This window comes from Arachis hypogaea, chromosome 6, assembly GCF_003086295.3.
Source record: "Arachis hypogaea cultivar Tifrunner chromosome 6, arahy.Tifrunner.gnm2.J5K5, whole genome shotgun sequence".
Classification (NCBI taxonomy): Eukaryota; Viridiplantae; Streptophyta; class Magnoliopsida; order Fabales; family Fabaceae; genus Arachis; species Arachis hypogaea.
Genome location: NC_092041.1, coordinates 101,849,174 through 101,868,730, shown reverse-complemented (window position 1 = coordinate 101,868,730; position 19,557 = coordinate 101,849,174). Strand labels below are relative to the sequence as shown.

Below are 19,557 nucleotides of genomic sequence, written 5' to 3'. Positions count from 1 at the left end.
CTCCCTTTCAAGCGTCCAGCACCCAAAGAACAGAGCCCAACGTCCAAAGGCCCAGAGAAGACCCTCTAGCCAGCGTTTCATGCTCTAGGAGCCTCATAGCATGTGGATATCATCAAAGCTCAGCCCAAACACTCACAAAGTGGGCCCCATAAGTGGATTTTAGCACTAAATAGATTGTTTTACCCTTACTAGTCATTTGTTTAGTATTTAAGGGATTAGATTTATGTTACTCGGACCTTCTTTGACACTTTACATGTTTTTCGTTGTATTTTACTTTCAGTATGAGTTTCTAAACCTCCTAGGTTGAGGGGAGGAGCCTTGTTGAGCCCTATGAATTAATAAAAGTGTTACTATTTCTTCTTCGATCCGTGTTTGATTTATTTCTAAGATGTATATTCGATCTTCATCGTGGTGGATAGGATGATCTAAAAAATTAGCTCTATTCATCACATTAAGATGAACGTTCCTTACAAACACTCGCGTCTACTTGGGTTTGTGTGAATACGTGACTAGAAAGCACAAGCCAACAGCTATGTTTATACATCTCTTAGACGGTTAATCCACGACTTCGCTGGGGACTTTTTGAGACACCAGTTCAGCCAATTTTCAGGGAGATTAGGGTCTCCGTAGTATAGGCTAGAATCCAAAGAAGTAGTGTTCTCTGATCCGGAAGATTCGACCTTGTCTGTGGCACTTTGAGTAGGATCGCCAGGAGAATGACTTGCTAAGAGCTTCACCCTTCATCAGATTGGATGACCACGACTAATGGCATTCAATCTGTAGCAGAGGAGATCAATGACCATGGCCCATAGTGTTGATCACATACAGCCTGCCATAGAAAAAGATCATTCACAAGCAAATAAGACAGTAATACCAGAGTTAATTCAGAAAGGCAAGCAACTCCAATCCTTAACTCTATTCCTTTCACTGATTTAATCCAATTGGTTTTATCCCTTTTATGTCAACTCTATTCCTATTATTTAACCCATAATTCTAATACAATTCCGTATCCAACAACCAAGTCTTCTAATCTACCCGACTAAGACCTGCATGATAATCATAGCTTGCTTTAAACCAGAATCCTCGTGGGATCGACCCTGACTTGCTCAGGTATTACATGGACGACCCAGTGTACTTGCTGGTACAATAGTATGAAAGTATGGGGATTCGTGCTACCACAATGCCATGAGTGAAGAAGAAACTAATTACAACTGTTAAGGCACAATGGAAAGAGGAGTGTGTGAGAGAGAGAGATAGAGAGAGAGAGAAAGAGAGAGAGTTGCAAAGCACTAGAGACAAAAACCGAAGCCGCATATGAAGATATAATCATTCGGTGAGACTACGCTTCTAATCGGACTTGCTATTGAGCTCTTTCACGGGCTGGCATAGGAGATTCAACAACGGAGTCATCAATTGAAAGAACATGCACCATAAAACGCGAGTAGAGGAATGCAAAGTGAGAAGGAATGATTCAGTGCGAGTAGAGAAGGAACCACGAGTAGCATCGATTTAGGGAAATTCAAAAGATGATGATAGATTAAGGAACCACGAGTAGAATGATTTACCATAGATATTTTCTATAATACTTAGAAAAATATTACAATAGATATTTTTTGTAACACTTAAAAAATGTTACAATAGATATTTTATGTAACACTTAAAAAATGTCATAATAAGTCTTTCTAATAACACTTTAAAAAATGTTACAATAGATATTCTATAGTAATACTCTAATAAATGTTACAAAAGATTTTCTTTGCTAACAATAAAAAAATATTGAATTAAAATCTTTTTCTTCAATTACGTATTCTACACCTACTTTACAAATTAAACCCAAGATATTTAAACGTTAAAATTGGTCCGATAGGTCAATTTTCCTATTTTTTCAATATGCTTACATGATTAAATATAAAATTATGTATAATATGTCTATATGGATAATCTAATTATGTATGGAGCTATCATTTAGGACCTGGAGATGAACTGTTGAAGCAAATGAACCAGTAAACTTTTCTTAGAGAAACAGGAACATATCCTGAATGCACCCCTCTATCATAGATATAATTGACTCTTGGTCCATAAGGCTGTCCTTCTGAATAAGAAACAAGTCCACGGAAAGCACAATGACCAACGTAATTTTCCTTAGAAAATCCCATCCACTTTGCTATTGGTGATCGAATCGCATTATAACTTATCAAAATCTAATTATTCATGAGATTAACCTGTCAGAGGGAATCATAATTCGCCATCATATTTCAATCACATAACTAATTACGAGATAAGCCTCAATGTAGTCCCTAAAGTTGCACTCGAGCCTCATAGTAGTCCGTGAACTTAAAAGTTCCTTAAAGTCATCCCCGAACTTACACTCCAGGACTCAAAGTTGTCCTTCCGACAATTTCTAGACACCTGGCAAAACCGAAAAGCTGAGCTAGAAGCTTTCGTGACACATAGGCCTTACTGAAACGACGCCGTTTTGGCTGTGGCGCCAAAATGAGATGAAACGACGTCGTTTCATGCTGAAAGCCTCCTTTCTCCTTCCTCCTTCCTTCCTCCTCTCAAAACACAAAACAAACACAACAGAGAGTGAGGGTTCTTCTTCTTTCAGACAGTCACCAATGGTGCATGTGCGATTGCATTAACCGCACCGATTTCAGTCGAAAACTGAGGCCCTGGAGCATCGCTGTTGTCATTTCCTTCATACACAGAGTTGGGAAGGCTAGTTTCTCTGACATAGGTAAGCCGAAAATGAAAAAAATATGTGCTTTCTCTATGTTTTGATGTTGTTGTTAATTTAACATTCACTAAAGTTCAGGTCGTTTCTTTCGAATGTAATCTGTGGCTATGAACGCCTCTATTTTGGGCTCTATGCTAGGGTTTGATCAGTTACTAGGTTTGTTACGGTGAGAAAAAAAAAGAGAAAAAATTCAAATAAAAAACGATACCTGGTGTTATTTCTCAATCTTCTGCAGTGCAGCTCATTGAAACTTTCATCAATTTTCCTTTTTCTCATTTTTATTCTGATTGTTGTTGATTTGTGCTGGTTTTGTTTCTTAATTGTAAAAGTTTACCTGATTCTTTAATCAAATTGATGGTCGTACTTGTTGCTATGTTTTGAAGATTTGTTTAATGGAAAAAATTATTGGTGAGAAACTGTCTGAATTTTACTAATGTTCTCATGCCTTTACTTCGAAAGAGCAATTTGATGGGTTGTCCTGATCAAGCCATTTGTGTATTATTAAGTTCTGTTTAAATCATACAAACTGTTAAATCAGATCCTTAAAGGTCACCAGATGGATGAAATCTTTAGCTTGTATTTACTTACAATGGATATCATTTTTGTTTCTTACTTATCCTCACATTTTTCGTCATCCGCATTGCATTCAAGACATTTTTTAAGTTAGGATTAGCTAGTGATCTCCAATGTGATGTTGATGTATAAGAGTCCTTGATGAACAAGAAAAACAAAGTCATGTTACCTTTTGTGTGTTAATATGTAAACTATCCCTGTGGCATATTTGGGATTGTTTTTCTGGTTCTGTTGAGTGTAGATGTTTATTTATCTAAGGTGGTGCAAAGAAGGTATAAATTTGCTGTGACCATTTCCCAGCGAGACCAGAGTTGATCTGAAACTGAGTAACTATCATAGGACAGTTACTGTTGAATAGTGCACAAATGTGGATTAACTGTGTGTAAGTGAATATCTAAGGTGATGCGTTGATTGATTTGGAGCAACAAGGCTCTATTTGACGGATTTCTGTCTCTAATAGACCCTTGTTTGCTAAACTGGTTTTGAATTACCTCTATGACTTCCTTGTCAACTTTTGGTCAAAATTTTCCTTCAAAGTTTGTTTTCAACTCTTTGTACCTCAACCATTGAAGTGAATGTTTTTAAATTTTTCAAATGGCCAAAGCTTGTAAATTTGCTTATTTGAGGTTTTCTTTTGACTATATTTGGAATATTGGTGCATCTTCACTTTTGTAACCATTCAATTACACTATTGCATCTTAAATGATTCTTGGTTACATTAAGTTTTAATCTCGCTCTTTTTAGACCAATTTTGCAATTTGAGTGATCAAAAGCATTGATGGATGATTATACCTCGTTTGGCACCTTTTTTGTCATCAATGTTTTGCGTATATGCTTGAATGACATGTAATGCTTGGTTGAGTTATTATGTGCATTACACATATTCAATCTGGTCATTTTAAGCATAGCGTATTGCTTGTGAATGTGAAACTAAGCTTGTTTGTGTGATACTCTTTTTTAAACTTCTCAAGGTTTATGATCTTGATTGTTATGCACCTAACCTTTGATTTTTTCTTTTTTAATTAACAATTTTTCTTGTTTAACTAACTATTTTGTTTTCTTTAGTGCATAATGCCGTCATCCTTTACTTTCCTTTTGATTAAACAAGCAAGCTTAGTTGCTTTAACTTGATTCCGATTAATTGAAATTTCTGCTTGATTTTTGCTTTATGACATTTTTTTCAACTTCCAATCAATTCTTATTCTCATTTCACATGCACTTAATTGTTATCCTTTGTTTTCTATTTCTTGCTTGCTTGTCATATTGTTTTTACCTTGTATGTCTTAGATTAAATTTCATATCTTCGTTACCTGTAATTTTTCAGGATGACTGAGAGGAAAGGAAAGGGCAAAGCTACGGCTATCTCAAGCAAGAGGAAGTGAACACCATAGACCGCTGAAACAGCGGATGAGCTACTAACAGAAAGTGAGAGGGATAAGGTCAATCAGAATACACCCTCTTCTGACCTGATTAAGTTCGTCAACCAGCAGATGAGCTAAGGTGATGCGTTGTATTTTCATACTTCTAGTGCTTCTGATGCTCTTTGTTTTGGTCATCATACGATTATACTGTTCTCCTTTTGAGCTACTGTTTGTTCTAAAGCAGAGGATTTCATTTATGTAGCTGATATTCACTTCCACAGACATTCATCAGTTTCTAATACCAGTTATAAGCAACTGAGTACATTAGTATTGGGTCTTGTTGGACGGCTCTGACTAGGTATGATTACATATAGTTGTAAATGGCACTTCTTCATTCTGGAAATGAAGATATGTAGGCAGATAGCTATTGAAGATACAAAAGCTAACTTTGCTCCGTTGAAAGGCTTTACATTCTATATTCTGTGAAAATCATGGTTTCCTCAAGATCTATGTTTGATACAATGCCATATACTAACATCATTAGGCACCCTTTTAAGAGTTACAGTGGAAAAATAAATAAATTGCTCGAGTGGTTTTCAGCTTTGTTCATCGAAGTTCCTCTGCTACATAATAACATAATTTTTGTATCGTGGCACTATTTCTATCCAATATACACTGCCTAGTTTCATAACAATTGGGTAAATCCTACGCCACAATTGTGTGATATCTATGTACTTATGCCATAGCTCGTGCTTGTCATAACCGTCGGGTTTTAAAGATGGATAAGACAAGAACACAAAACCGAGGAGAAGAGAACAGAGTGAGCACTGTGGCCTTCAAATTTGGGAATTAGGGTTTTAACTTCAACTAAGGGACCAAATTGATGCGGGAGAGTTTACTCTGCCACATCAGCTAACCGTTGTAAGGCTCACGTGTCACGAAGGCTGTCAGCTCAGCTTTTCGGTTGCGCCAGGTGTCCAGAAATTGTCGGAAGGACAACTTTGAGTCCCGGAGTGCAAGTTCGGGGATGAATTTGAGGAACTTTTAAGTTCATGGACTACTATGAGGCTCGAGTGCAGCTTCAGGGACTACATTGAGGCTTATCTCAACTAATTACTCATTTTGTTGTTACTGCTACTTTTTGTAACATTCTTGGATCAATATATATGGATAGCTAAGACGAATTGAGCTGAGCTAATTAAATCAGAATATGCACTACTAACCTTTGCAAGAAGCTTAGACCCATATGCATGTTCCAACAATGTTTTCCTATCTGGATTTGATTTAATTATTGCTAGCTTTGAAGAAAACTGAATCAGATCCTGGGAGATCTGACCAGCTAAAGTTTCCAAAAGTACTCGCTTTTCCATAGCTCGTACCTCTTCGCTGCAGCATACCCCTTCTTTAACCATTTGATAAATAGAGAAACTTATAGTATAAACTAAGCCACCAAAAGGTAAATTAAGAAAGCTTGAGATTTTTGAATCCATCCTGGGTACCTTTGATTGTAAAACATGAGAAATCAGTAAATAATTAGTCAATAAATTAATTATTAATTTAAGAAATTAGAAAATAAAATTTTATAGTTTAATGAGGTAGAGTGATGAGCGGATATTTTATACGCTTTTTTGGGGTAATTTCATATAGTTTTTAGTATATTTTTATTAGTTTTTAGGAAAAATTCATATTTCTGGACTTTACTATGAGTTTGTGTATTTTTCTGTGATTTCAGGTACTTTCTGGCTGAAATTGAGAGAGCTGAGCAAAAATCTGATTCAAGTTGAAAAAGGACTGCTGATGCTGTTGGATTCTGACCTCCCTACACTCAGAATGAATTTTTTGGAGCTATAGGAGTTCAATTGGCGCGTTCTTAATTGGGTTGGAAAGTAAACATCCAGGGCTTTCCAACAATATATAATACTCTATACTTTGCGTGAAGATAAATGACGTAAACTGGCGTTTAACACCAGTTCCATGTTGCATTCTGGCGTTGAACGCTAGAAACAGGTTGGGAGTTGGAGTTGAACGCCAGAAACAGGCTACAACCTGATGTTTAACTCTAGAAACAGCCCAGGCACGAGAGAAGCTTAAGTCTCAGCCCCAGCACACACCAAGTGGGCCCCAAAAGTAGATTTCTGCATTATCTATCTTAGTTTACTCATTTTCTGTAAACCTAGGTTACTAGTTTAGTATTTAAACAACTTTTAGAGACTTATTTTGTATCTCATGAAATTTTAGAACTAAACTTTGTACTTTTTGATGGCATGAGTCTCTAAACTCCATTGTTGGGGGTGAGGAGCTCTGCAGCGTCTCGATGAATTAATGCAATTATTTCTGTTTTCCCTTCAAACACGCTTGTTTATATCTAAGATACTGATTCGTAATTAACCGTGATGAATGTGATGATCCGTGACACTCATCACCATTCTCAACCTATGAACGTGTGCCTGACAACCACCTCTGTTCTACATTAGATTGAATGAGTATCTCTTAGATTCCTTAATCAGAATCTTCGTGGTATAAGCTAGAATCCATTGGCAGCATCCTTGAAAATCCGGAAGGTATAAACCTTGTCTGTGGTATTCCGAGTAGGATTCAGGGATTGGATGACTGTGACGAGCTTTAAACTCGCGAGTGTTGGGCGTAGTGACAGACGCAAAAGGATCAATGGATCCTATTCCGATATGATCAAGAACTGACAGATGATTAACCGTGCTGTGACAGAGCATTTGGACCATTTTCACTGAGAGGATGGGAAGTAGCCATTGACAACGGTGATGCCCTACATACAGCTTGCCATGGAAGGAGCCTTGCATGTTTGAAAGTAAGAAAGCATTATGTTGCAGGGATTCAGAAGACAAAGCATCTCCAAAACTCCAACATATTCTCCATTATTGAGTAACAATTACTTATTTTATGCCCTTTCACTTTTTACAATTGAAACTAAAGAACCCTATTGGTATCCTAACTAAGAATAATAAGATAACCATAGCTTGCTTCAAGCCAACAATCTCCGTGGGATTTGACCCTTACTCACGTAAGGTATTACTTGGACGACCCAGTGCACTTGCTGGTTAGTTGTGCGGAATTACATAGAGTGAGTGTAATTTTTTTGCACCAAGTTTTTGGCACCGTTGCCGGGGATCGTTCGAGTTTGAACAACTGACGGTTTATCTTGTTACTTAGATTAAGAAAAATTTGTCTCTTTTTATTGTTTAGAGTCACTAGGATTGCATCTTCTATTATTCCTTTTTAAAAAAAATTTCAAAAATATTATTTTTCTTTATTAGTTTTAATTTTTCTTGGAGTCTTTTGTGTGAGTTTAGTGTCATGATTTAAGTTTGGTGTCAATTGCATGCTTTTCTTTGTCTTTCAATTTTTGAATTGCATGTTCTTTGTTCTTTGTTCTTCCTTGATCTTCAAATTGTTCTTGTCAATTTTTCTTGTTTGATCTTTGGTTTGTCTTGTTTTGTTTCTTTTCTTATTTTTCTTGTGCATTTTTCAAAATATTAGTTTTAAAAAAAATATTTTTATTTATTAAAGATTCCTCTTTAAAACACGTTACATTTATAGCTCAATTGGCTAGAGCGTTGGTTTGTGTTCTTGGTAATTGGGTATCTTCTTTTTAAAACTTTTTCAAAAATAAATTTTCTTTGATTAAAACTTGTGCCAAACTTTAAGTTTGGTGTTTTCTTGTTAATTTTTCTTTAGTTTTCGAAAATTTTAAATTGGTTTTCTAAAAATTTTAAGTTTGGTGTTCTTTCTTTTGTTCTTGTTGTTCTTGTGAGTCTTCAAGGTGTTCTTGAATCTTCTTTGTGCTTTAATCTTAAAATTTTTAAGTTTGGTATGCCTTGGTGTTTTTCCTCCAAAATTTTCGAAAACAAGGAGCATTGGATTTAAAAATTTTAAGTCTTGTGTCTTTTGTGTGTTTTTCTCTTTCATAATAAAATTCAAAAAAAAATTATCTTTTCTAACTATTTTTAAGCAATTATTTCGAATTTTTTTTAAATTCAGATTTCAATTTCAAATTTTTTTTTCAAATCTTATCCTTTTTAAAAATCACATCTTTTTCAAAAATATCCTAACCACTTTCTCTATCCCCACTTTTTCAAAAATCTTCATAAAATATTTTTTTAAATTTTTATTTTAGTTTTTATTTTATTTTATTATTTCGAAAATTATTTTTCTTATATAATAAAATAAATCCACATCATCTCCTTTTCTCCATCATGGATCTAAGTGGAACTGAACAGTCCAAAAGGACTCTGGGGTCATATGCTAACCCCACTACTGCTTCATATGGGAGTAGTATATGTATGCCCTCCATCGGAGTCAGTAATTTTGAGTTGAATCCTCAGCTCATTATTATGGTGCAGCAAAGTTGCCAGTATTTTGGTCTTCCACAGAAAGAACCTACAGAGTTTCTGACACAGTTCTTACAAATTACTGACACATTACATGATAAGGAAATAGATCAGGATGTCTACAGATTGTTACTGTTTCCATTTGCTGTAAAAGACCAAGCTAAGAGGTGGTTAAATAACCAACCTAAGGCTAGCATAAGGACATGGAAACAGCTGTCAGAAAAATTCCTGAATCAATATTTTCGTCCAAAACGGATGATACAGCTAAGGCTGAGCATCCAAGGATTTAAACAAGGAGATAATGAATCTCTTTATGAAGCTTGGGAGAGATACAGAGAGATGCTAAGAAAATGTCCTTCTGAAATATTTTCAGAGTGGGTGCAGTTAGACATATTTTATTATGGGCTTACAGAGAAAGCTCAGATTTCTCTAGACCACTCAGCTGGTGGATCTATACACATGATAAAGACAATTAAAGAAGTTCAAGAGCTCATTGATACAGTTGCCAGAAATCAGCACCTGTACCTAAGCAATGAACCTTCCATGAAAGAAGAGGCTAAAACAGTAACTGCTGAACTAAGTCCTGCAGAACAAGTTACTGAATTCAATAAGCAATTAGATTTTCTAACAAACCAGCTAGCCGAATTCAAGGAGATATTGCAAGAAACAAGAATGGCTAATATGAATATGGAAGTGCAGTTGAAGCAAACAGAATAGCAGTTATCAAAACAAATAACAGAAGAGTGCCAAGCAGTTCAATTAAGAAGTGGGAGAACATTAAATACCTCACTTCAAGGCAGCAAGAAGCCAAGAAATAAACAAACTCTACCCAAAATCCCTCTGAGGACAATAAGAGCCTAGAAAGGAACAATTATGGCGTTCAAGCACCAAAAAAGGGTGAAGGGATGGCGTTAAACGCCCAACCCATGCTCAGTTCTGGCATTCAAACGCCAGAAACAGGCAAGAGGTTGGCGTTGAACGCCCAAAGGAAGATCAGTTCTGGCGTTCAGACGCCAGAAACAGGTAAGGAGTTGGCGTCAAACGCCACTCCAACTTCCACCGCTGGCATTCAAACGCCAGTGGGAGATCAGACACATACAAGTGCTAATAGCAACCCCTCTAAAAAGGCTTTTCAACCCCCATCTGTAGGCAATAAACCTGCAGCAACTAAGGTTGAGGAATACAAAGCCAAAATGCCTTATCCTCAGAAACTCCGCCAAGCAGAACAGGATAAGCAATTTGCCCGCTTTGCAGATTATCTCAGGACTCTTGAAATAAAGATTCCATTTGCAGAGGCACTTGAGCAAATACCCTCTTATGCTAAGTTGATGAAAGAGATCTTAAGTTATAAGAAGGAATGGAGAGAAACTGAAAAAGTTTACCTCACTGAAGAATGCAGTGCAGTCATTCTGAAAAGCTTACCAGAAAAGCTTAAAGATCCCGAAAGCTCTATGATACCATGCACATTAGAGGGCACTTATACCAAGCAAGCTCTATGTGATCTTGGGGCAAGTATCAACCTAATACCTGCATCCACTATCATAAAGCTTGGTTTGACTGAAGAAGTCAAACCAACCCAGATATGTCTCCAACTTGATGATGGCTCCATTAAATACCCATCAGGCGTGATTGAAGACATGATTATCAAGGTTGGGCCATTTGCCTTTTCCACTGACTTTGTGGTGCTGGAAATGGAGGAGCACAAGAGAGCAACTCTCATTCTAGGAAGACCTTTCCTAACAACTGGACGAACCCTCATTGACATCCAAAAAGGGGAAGTAACCCTGAGAGTCAATGAGGATGAGTTTAAGTTGAATGTTGTCAAAGCTATGCAGCATCCAGACACCCCAAATGACTGCATGAGCATTGATATTATTGACTCTCTGGTAAAAGAGGTCAACATGACTGAGAGTCTCGAATTAGAGCTAGAGGATATCTTTAAAGATGCTCAGCCTGATCTGGAGGAACCAGAGAGAATAATAAAACCTCTGAAAATCCCTCAGGAAAAGGAGAAACCTCCCAAACTCGAGCTTAAACCACTACCACTATCCCTGAAATATGCATTTCTGGGAGAAGGTGATACCTTTCCTGTAATCAAAAGTTCTACCTTAGAGCCACAGGAAGAGGAAGCACTAATTCAAGTACTAAGGACACGCAAGACAGCTCTTGGGTGGTCCATCAGTGATCTTAAGGGCATTAGCCCAGCCAGATACATGCACAAGATCCTAGTGGAGGTGACGCTAAGCCAGTGGTTCAACCACAGAGGCGGCTGAATCCAGCCATGAAGGAGGTGGTGCAGAAGGAGGTCACTAAATTACTTGAGGCTGGGATTATTTATCCCATTTCTGATAGCCCCTGGGTAAGCCCTGTCCAAGTCGTACCTAAGAAGGGTGGTATGACAGTGGTTCATAATGAAAAAAATGAACTGGTTCCTACAAGAACAGTTACAGGATGGCGTATGTGTATTGATTACAGAAGGCTCAATACAGCTACCAGAAAGGATCATTTTCCTTTCCTATTCATAGACCAAATGCTAGAAAGACTAGCAGGTCATGAATACTACTGCTTCCTGGATGATATTTAGGTTATAATCAAATTACAGTAGATCCCCAAGATAAAGAGAAAACAACATTCACATGTCCATCCGGCGTATTTGCATACAGAAGGATGCCATTTGGCCTGTGCAATGCACCTGCAACCTTTCAAAGGTGCATGCTCTCTATTTGGAGACTTCATGGATGACTTTTCAGTATTTGGAGACTCATTCAGCTCCTGTCTTGACCATCTAGCACTTGTTCTAAAGAGGTACCAAGAGACTAACCTGGTTTTAAACTGGGAAAAATGTCACTTTATGGTGACTGAAGGAATTGTCCTTGGACACAAAATTTGGAACAAGGGAATAGAGGTGGATCAAGCTAAGGTAGAGGTAATTGAAAAATTACCACCACCTGCCAATGTTAAGGCAATCAGAAGCTTTCTGGGCATGCATGATTCTATAGGAGGTTTATAAAAGATTGTTCAAAAATCGCCAAACCTCTGAGTAATCTGCTAGCTACTGACACGCCATTTATCTTTGATAAGGAGTGTCTGTAGGCGTTTGAGACTCTGAAAGCTAAGCTAGTCACAACACCAGTCATCTCTGCACCAGACTGGACATTACCATTTGAACTGATGTGTGATGCTAGTGACCATGCCATTGGTGCAGTGTTGGAACAAAGGCATGACAAGCTTCTTCATGTCATTTACTATGCCAGTCATGTTTTAAATGACGCACAGAAGAACTACACAACCACAGAAAAAGAGTTACTTGCAGTGGTTTACGCCATTGACAAGTTCAGATCTTATTTATTAGGATCAAAAGTGATTGTGTACACTGACCATGCTGCTCTTAAATATATACTCACAAAGCAGGATTCAAAACCTAGACTCATCAGATGGGTGTTGCTTCTGCAAGAGTTTGATATAGAAATAAGAGACAGAAAAGGGACAGAGAACCAAGTAGCAGATCACCTATCCCGAATAGAACCAGTAGAAGGGGCGTCCCTCCCTCTTACTGAGATCTCTGAAAACTTTCTGAACGAGCAACTCTTTGCCATCCAGGAAGTGTCATGGTTTGCAGACATTGCAAACTACAAGGCAGTGAGATTCATACCCAAAGAGTACAGTAGGCAGCAATCAAAGAAATTGATCACGGATGTAAAGTACTATCTTTGGGATGAACCATATCTCTTCAAGAGATGTGCAGACGGAGTAATCCGCAGATGTGTGCCTAAAGAAGAAGCACAGAAGATCCTCTGGCACTACCATGGATCACAGTATGGAGGACATTTTGGAAGTGAGCGAACAGCCACAAGAGTCCTCCAATGTGGCTTCTACTGGCCTACTCTCTATAAAGACTCCCGAGTGTTTGTACTTAATTATGACAGTTGCCAAAGATTTGGCAATCTGCCTCACAGTTATGCCATGCCTCAACAAGGGATCTTGGAGATTGAGTTGTTTGATGTATGGGGTATTGACTTCATGGGGCCTTTCCCACCATCATACTCAAACACTTATATTCTGGTGGTAGTGGATTATTTATCCAAATGGGTGGAAGCTATTGCAACACCCACTAATGATACTAAGACAGTGCTGAAATTCCTCCAGAAACATATCTTTAGCAGATTTGGTATCTCTAGAGTACTAATCAGTGATGGGGGCACTCATTTCTGCAATAAACAACTTTACTCTGCTTTGGTTCGATATGGAGTTAGCCACAGGGTGGCCACTCCATATCATCTACAGACAAATGGGCAAGATGAAGTCTCTAATAGAGAACTTAAAAGAATCCTGGAACGGATTGTGATTAACAGTAGAAGGGATTGGGCAAGAAGCTTGGATGATGCTCTGTGGGCATACAAAACAGCATTCAAGACTCCTATAGGGACCTCTCCATACCAGCTAGTGTATAGAAAAGCCTGTCACTTGCCAGTGGAACTGGAACATAAAGCCTACTGGGCAACCAGATTCCTAAACCTTGATGCCAAGTTAACTGGAGAAAAACAATTGCTCCAGTTAAATGAGCTAGAGGAATTCAGACTTAATGCTTTCGAAAATGCAAAAATTTACAAAGAGAAAACAAAAAGATGGCATGATAAGAAGATGTCCTCTAGAGTCTTTGAGCCAGGGCAAAAAGTTCTGCTGTTTAATTCTAAGCTCAGATTATTCCCCGAGAAATTGAAATCCCGGTGGAGAGGTCCATATGTGATTACAAGTGTGTCACCATATGGATATGTAGAGCTTCAGGATAATGACTCTGACAAAAAATTCATTGTTAATGGACAGAGAGTCAAACATTATCTTGAAAGAAATTTTGAGCAAGAATGCTCAAAACTGAGGCTTGATTAAAGCTCAGTAATAGTCCAGCTAAAAACAATAAAGAAGCGCTTGCTGGGAGGCAACCCAGCCATTCACAAAGCTTATTTTTCAATTAATTGATTTTCATAGGTTCATATTAATTTTCTTCAAGGTAAAATGGAAATTGCACGAGTTCACAAAGTCACAGAAGGATTCAGAGGATAAAAATAGCAAAAAGAAGGTCACTGGTGCGAAAAAGCCAGTAAGAGCTATTTTGGGCGTTAAACGCCCAAAAGAAGCATCTACTGGGCATTCAACGCCAGTAGAGATAGCCATCTGGGTGTTACACGCCAGAAAAAAGCATCTTCTGGGTGTTTAATGCCAGATTTACAGGAGTCCAATTGGCACGCTCTCAATTGGGTTGGAAATTAGACATCCAGGGCTTTCCAGTAATATATAATAGTCCATACTTTGCTTGAAGATAAACGACGTAAACTGGTGTTTAACGCCAGTTCCATGTTACATTATGGCGTTGAACGCCAGAAACAGGTTGGGAGTTGGAGTTGAACGCCAAAAACAGGCTACAACCTAACGTTTAACTCCAGAAACAGCCCAGGCACATGAGAAGCTTAAGTCTCAGCCCCAACACACACCAAGTGGGCCCCAGAAGTAGATTTATGCACTATCTATCTTAGTTTACTCATTTTCTGTAAACCTAGGTTACTAGTTTAGTATTTAAACAACCTTTAGAGACTTATTTTGTATCTCATTACATTTTAGAAATAAACTTTGTACTTTTTGATGGCATGAGTCTATAAATTCTATTGTTGGGGGTGTGGAGCTCTGCAGCGTCTCGATGAATTAATGCAATTATTTCTGTTTTCCCTTCAAACATGCTTGTTTCTATCTAAGATACTGATTCGTACTTAACCGTGATGAATGTGATGATCCGTGACACTCATTACCATTCTCAACCCACGAACGTGTGTCTGACAACCACCTCCGTTCTACATTAGATTGAATGAGTATCTCTTAGATTCCTTAATCAGAATCTTTGTGGTATAAGCTAGAATCCATTGGCAGCATCCTTGAGAATTCGGAAGGTCTAAACCTTGTTTGTGGTATTTTGAGTAGGATTCAAGGATTGGATGACTGTGACGAGCTTCAAACTCGCGAGTGTTGGGCGTAGCGACAGACGCAAAAGGATCAATGGATCCTATTCCGACATGATCGAGAACCGACAGATGATTAACCGTGCTGTGACAGAGCATTTGGACCATTTTCACTGAGAGGATGGGAAGTAGCCATTGACAACAGTGACGCCCTATATATAGCTTGCCATGGAAGGAGCCTTGCATGTTTGAAAGTAAGAAAGCATTATGTTGTAAGGATTCAGAAGACAAAGCATCTCCAAAACTCCAACATATTTTCCATTATTGAGTAACAATTACTTATTTTATGCCCTTTCACTTTTTACAATTGAAACTAAAGAACCCTATTGGTATCCTGACTAAGAATAATAAGATAACCATAGCTTGCTTCAAGCCAACAATCTCCGTGGGATTCAACCCTTACTCACGTAAGGTATTACTTGGACGACCCAGTGCACTTGCTGATTAGTTGTGCGGAATTACATATGAGTGAGTGTAATTTTCGTGCACCATAGAGCTAATTAAAATAAGAATTTTGACACTAATTTTAAAGAATTTGGCCCAAAATTGGGCTGAATAGGCCGAACTGAGCGAACTGGGTCCGTATTGGGCCCAAGGCCCAACTCAAAACACTAATACCCATGAGCTTAGCTCATTTCCCTTCACTCACACATTGAAACACACTGGAAACTTTAAGAGGGGGAAGAAGAGAGTTCCAAAACCTAACCCTCTAATCAAATCCAAATAACTTTTGATCCGGAGCTCTGATCACCGCACCGTTTGTGGCCATGTGACCAACGCGTCAAGCTCTACAAATTGCAGTACTTAATTAGGTAAGGAAGTCAAGTTTTCTTCCTCAACTTTCTCCTTCCCAATTTCGAAATTGATGAGCAATTATGTTGAAAATTGTTTAATTTTGGTATTTAGATTCGATTTAGCTTATGGGTTTTGTCGAGTTTAGGTCACTTGAGCTGTGAGCAAGGTAAGCTCCCTCAACCTCTTTATGTATTATTGAGTTAGTGAACTCTATGTAAATTATAGTAGTAAATTATGATGTTAGATTGAAAGTTGGTTGTGAAGTGGAGTCAATTTGAGAAAAAGGAAGCTTGAGATCAAGTTTTGGAGGCTAGGTTTGTTGGGGAGGAGCTGAGGTTGACAAGCTTGTGGTGAGGTATATTGTGAGGTGTTCCGTGCATTAGGAGGAATTGGCCAAGGTATGGTTTCGGTTTATCGTAACTAAAATATAATGTGTCATAAAAATTTAGGCTAGTTGACCGTAGAATAAGATTAAATTAATTGTGATATTGATGATTGAAATTGGTGGATATGTATGAGGTTTAGTAATGTTGTGATGTATATTAATGTATGTAAAGGTTGAACCATGTATTGATATGCATATTATGTTGAATTGTTGTGAAATAGTTGGGTTGATGAATAATGGCATCAGAAAATTGATGGTGGTGGGTAATACAAGTTTGTGATGTTTGATGATATATATATGTGTGTGTGTGTGTGTGTGTGTGTGTGTGTGTGTGTGTGTGTGTGTGTGTGTGTGTGTGTGTGTGTGTGTGTGTGTGTGTGTGTGTGTGTGTGTGTGTGTAGAATTTGATGATTATGTATGATGTTGTTTAGATATGAATTATTGTGTGAAGTGATTATAATTGTGAATTGGTGTGTTGTGGAGTAATTGAGGGGTGTTGAGGAAGGATTGAATGTGGTTGATGCAAATTTGGTAAGTTTTAAAGGGTTTGAGATTGAAAATGTTTTGAAAGTTGAGGTTTGGTAATTTTTGAGAAAAGCTTAATTTTTGACCAATTTTGACGGAGTATAAATTGGCCTTCGGACCTTCTAATTTTTTCAAAATTTTCTTGAAAGAAAATTTAGTCCGAGAAGTTTACACTGTTTGAAAAATGGATAAAAAATATTTTAAAACGAAAACATTATGCGCGTCGGATGTTCGGAGTCTAAAACTAAAATTCTGCAACATATGAACATTTTGGCTACCCTGCATAACTCGCGTACGCGAGTCTCGCACGTGATGTGGCCATTCTCTTCGGGTTTGGTGTCTCGCGTACGTGCACCTGCTCACGTACGCGAGAAGTGAAATTTTGAAGGGTCGCGTATGTGAAGGGTAACACGTGACGCAGGCCTTTGTTTCGAGTCACACTCCCCGCGTACACGAACTCCTATTTTTCTGGAATATGAAATTGTGCTTTTAAACCATTCCTTCAACTTTCAAGCCTTGGTAAATTTTGTTTTAAATCCTAATATTTGGTCCTTGGGTAGAAGAGTGTGGTGTATGATGGAAATAAGCATTTTATTGATGAAAAAAGGGGTAAAAATGAATGAATGTGGTAAATGAGTCATGATAGAAAATATTGAATGTCAGTATGCTTGTATGTTTCTCTCTGGTTGTAAGGGTAACAAGGCACCGATACCCGACAGGACACAGATACCCTCTAATTGTGACAGGACACAGATACCCTCTAACGATGACAAAGTACGGATCCCCTCTAATGGTATTAATGTACAACAGAGAGACTGTGCCTGGGTTAGCTACCAGACATGTCAGATTGGGTTGATAACCGACAGATGAGACTCATCAGCCATAGGACAGGCATGCATTATATGCATCTATGTGTTTGTTTGGTGTGCTTTGTTTGGAATGCCTAACTGATTATATGAACTACTTGTTACTTGTTTATCTACTGTATCTGCATTCTAATTGTGATTTCTTTGTATTTAAAACCTGTGTTTGAAAATAAATATGTCCAGTGGCAGTTGGGAGGTTCGGAGGAGTTGGAAAGGGAAGTGTTAGACAGAATGAAGATCCTTAGTTAGTCGCCTAATCTGTTTTTTGTTTAATTATTTTTTAAGATTGATTCAATTGTCGAAAGTTCTAGGATTGCCTCTGGCTTTCCCAAGACCTTATATGTTTAGTTATGTAGGCACTGTTACCATATTGAGAACTCTGGTTCTCACCCTATACATATTTTGTGGTTTTCAGACGCAGGATATGAGGCACCTCCTTGAGGCATACTGGGAGCTTCTTACAGCAAAGACCTTTTGTATTTTGGGACTTATTTTGGCTTGATGTATATATATAAATACTTATTATCTCCACTATTTATGTATATGATGCTTTATCCCTCTTAGAGGTTGATTTGGAGAAACAGATTTTGTAAACCGTATTTTAGGCTCTTTTAGGATTCTCATGTGTATATGTATATATGTTTATGTACTCTGGCTGGTTATAACTTCACGAGTTGAGTCAGAAGCTTAGTTATTTATATCTTGGAACTCTTCTCTTATGTTAGATATACTTATGTGTTGTTTCATTCGTATCCTGTTTCGTTTACGTTATCACTTATGTGAGTGATGCACTTTTCTGTTTAACGCTTTTGTGTTAACTTTTCTCCAAAAGCTCCTAGATAAAAACTCCTTTCAATTATGTTATATATGTATAATTTTACTTTTAGAGGTCGTAATACTTCACCACCTCTGTTTTATGACTTAAGCATAAGACTTTGTGTGGTAGGGTGTTACATTGATCCTCTTGTTTGAAAGTGAAGGAGCGTAGTTCTTTGCCATCCTCAAACTTCACCACCATCCTATACAGCTGATAATAATTTTTAGTGTTAAAACCAACAGGTTCCAAGAAAGAACCCGCTACAAGTTTGAGAAACCATCAAGGGGATTAGGACTATGATCATGTGAGAGAGAAAAACATACTTAAGCCCTCATAAGGTGTTAGTGGCTTGTAGTTCAAGCAAGTAATTTGACCTTTTAAGTGCAGACGCTTGGAATAGTATCCATGCTAAGATTGTGCTTGAGCTTTATTCTTCACCTTGAAGGTGATTTCTCGTAACATACATGTTCTATCTTGAACTAACATGGAACCCAATAGACCATGTAAATCCCAAATTGAAGGAGCTAAAAAGCGATAGGCACGGATGATTTTGTTGTTCTTTACTGAGGCAGAAAAGAGGCATAGACCTAAAGTCCTGAACGGTGAAGAAGCAAGCAACGGTGAAGAGCTATGATGCACAATGACACCACATGTGGACACGAATTTTACAGAAATACAATAGATATATAAAATATAAATTATAGAAGGTATGTAAGATAAAATCTCAAGACTAAATATAGGAGAAGTACCTCTTCAAACTTTCTACCAAAAAATTAGAAGAAGAGATCAAAGAATTCTTGACAATAATGCATAAAATCAAGTACAACATATAATCTAACACATGCATTCACTTATTAAGATATAGATAAGAAAATCCTACTTGTTTTAAAGCTTAAATGGTTGCTAAAATGGGGATTGACGGTGGCGGCAACAAGCAGAAGTTGGGAAGCAGTCTATCAATGTTTTATAACCTACATGTAAGAGTAAAAATGCAAATACTCCATCACAAATGAGCCTAGAAAATGGAATCACGAATGAGCAGTCCAGAAGTGACCTTATTTGTGCTTAAAAAAAGGATAAAAAGAAAAATGAATACATTACTGAAATCATCATGCTTGTATTACTA

General features: G+C 37.7%; 1 protein-coding gene across 1 annotated transcript; it reads right to left on the bottom strand.

Moving 5' to 3' along the window:
- Nucleotides 1–1,961: 1,961 nt before the first annotated feature.
- Nucleotides 1,962–18,897, bottom strand: LOC112805823 (monooxygenase 2-like). Its single transcript, XM_025848153.2, has 4 exons — nt 18,870–18,897; nt 18,569–18,691; nt 5,895–6,070; nt 1,962–2,201 (listed from the first exon to the last, which is right to left on the bottom strand). The coding sequence occupies exons 1-4, from the start codon at nt 18,895–18,897 to the stop codon at nt 1,962–1,964; spliced, it is 567 nt and encodes a 188-aa protein (XP_025703938.2).
- Nucleotides 18,898–19,557: the final 660 nt, after the last annotated feature.

Bases quoted from the DNA above. Each gene is read 5' to 3' on its own strand.
- LOC112805823 (XM_025848153.2), bottom strand. From the start codon at position 18,897: ATGTATGTTACGAGAAATCACCTTCAAG. The intron at 18,692-18,869 runs GTGAAGAATAAA...TCAAACTTGTAG, and splicing joins TACGAGAAATCACCTTCAAG to CGGGTTCTTTCTTGGAACCT. The intron at 2,202-5,894 runs GTTAGTAGTGCA...ATGAATAATTAG, and splicing joins GGTCTAAGCTTCTTGCAAAG to ATTTTGATAAGTTATAATGC.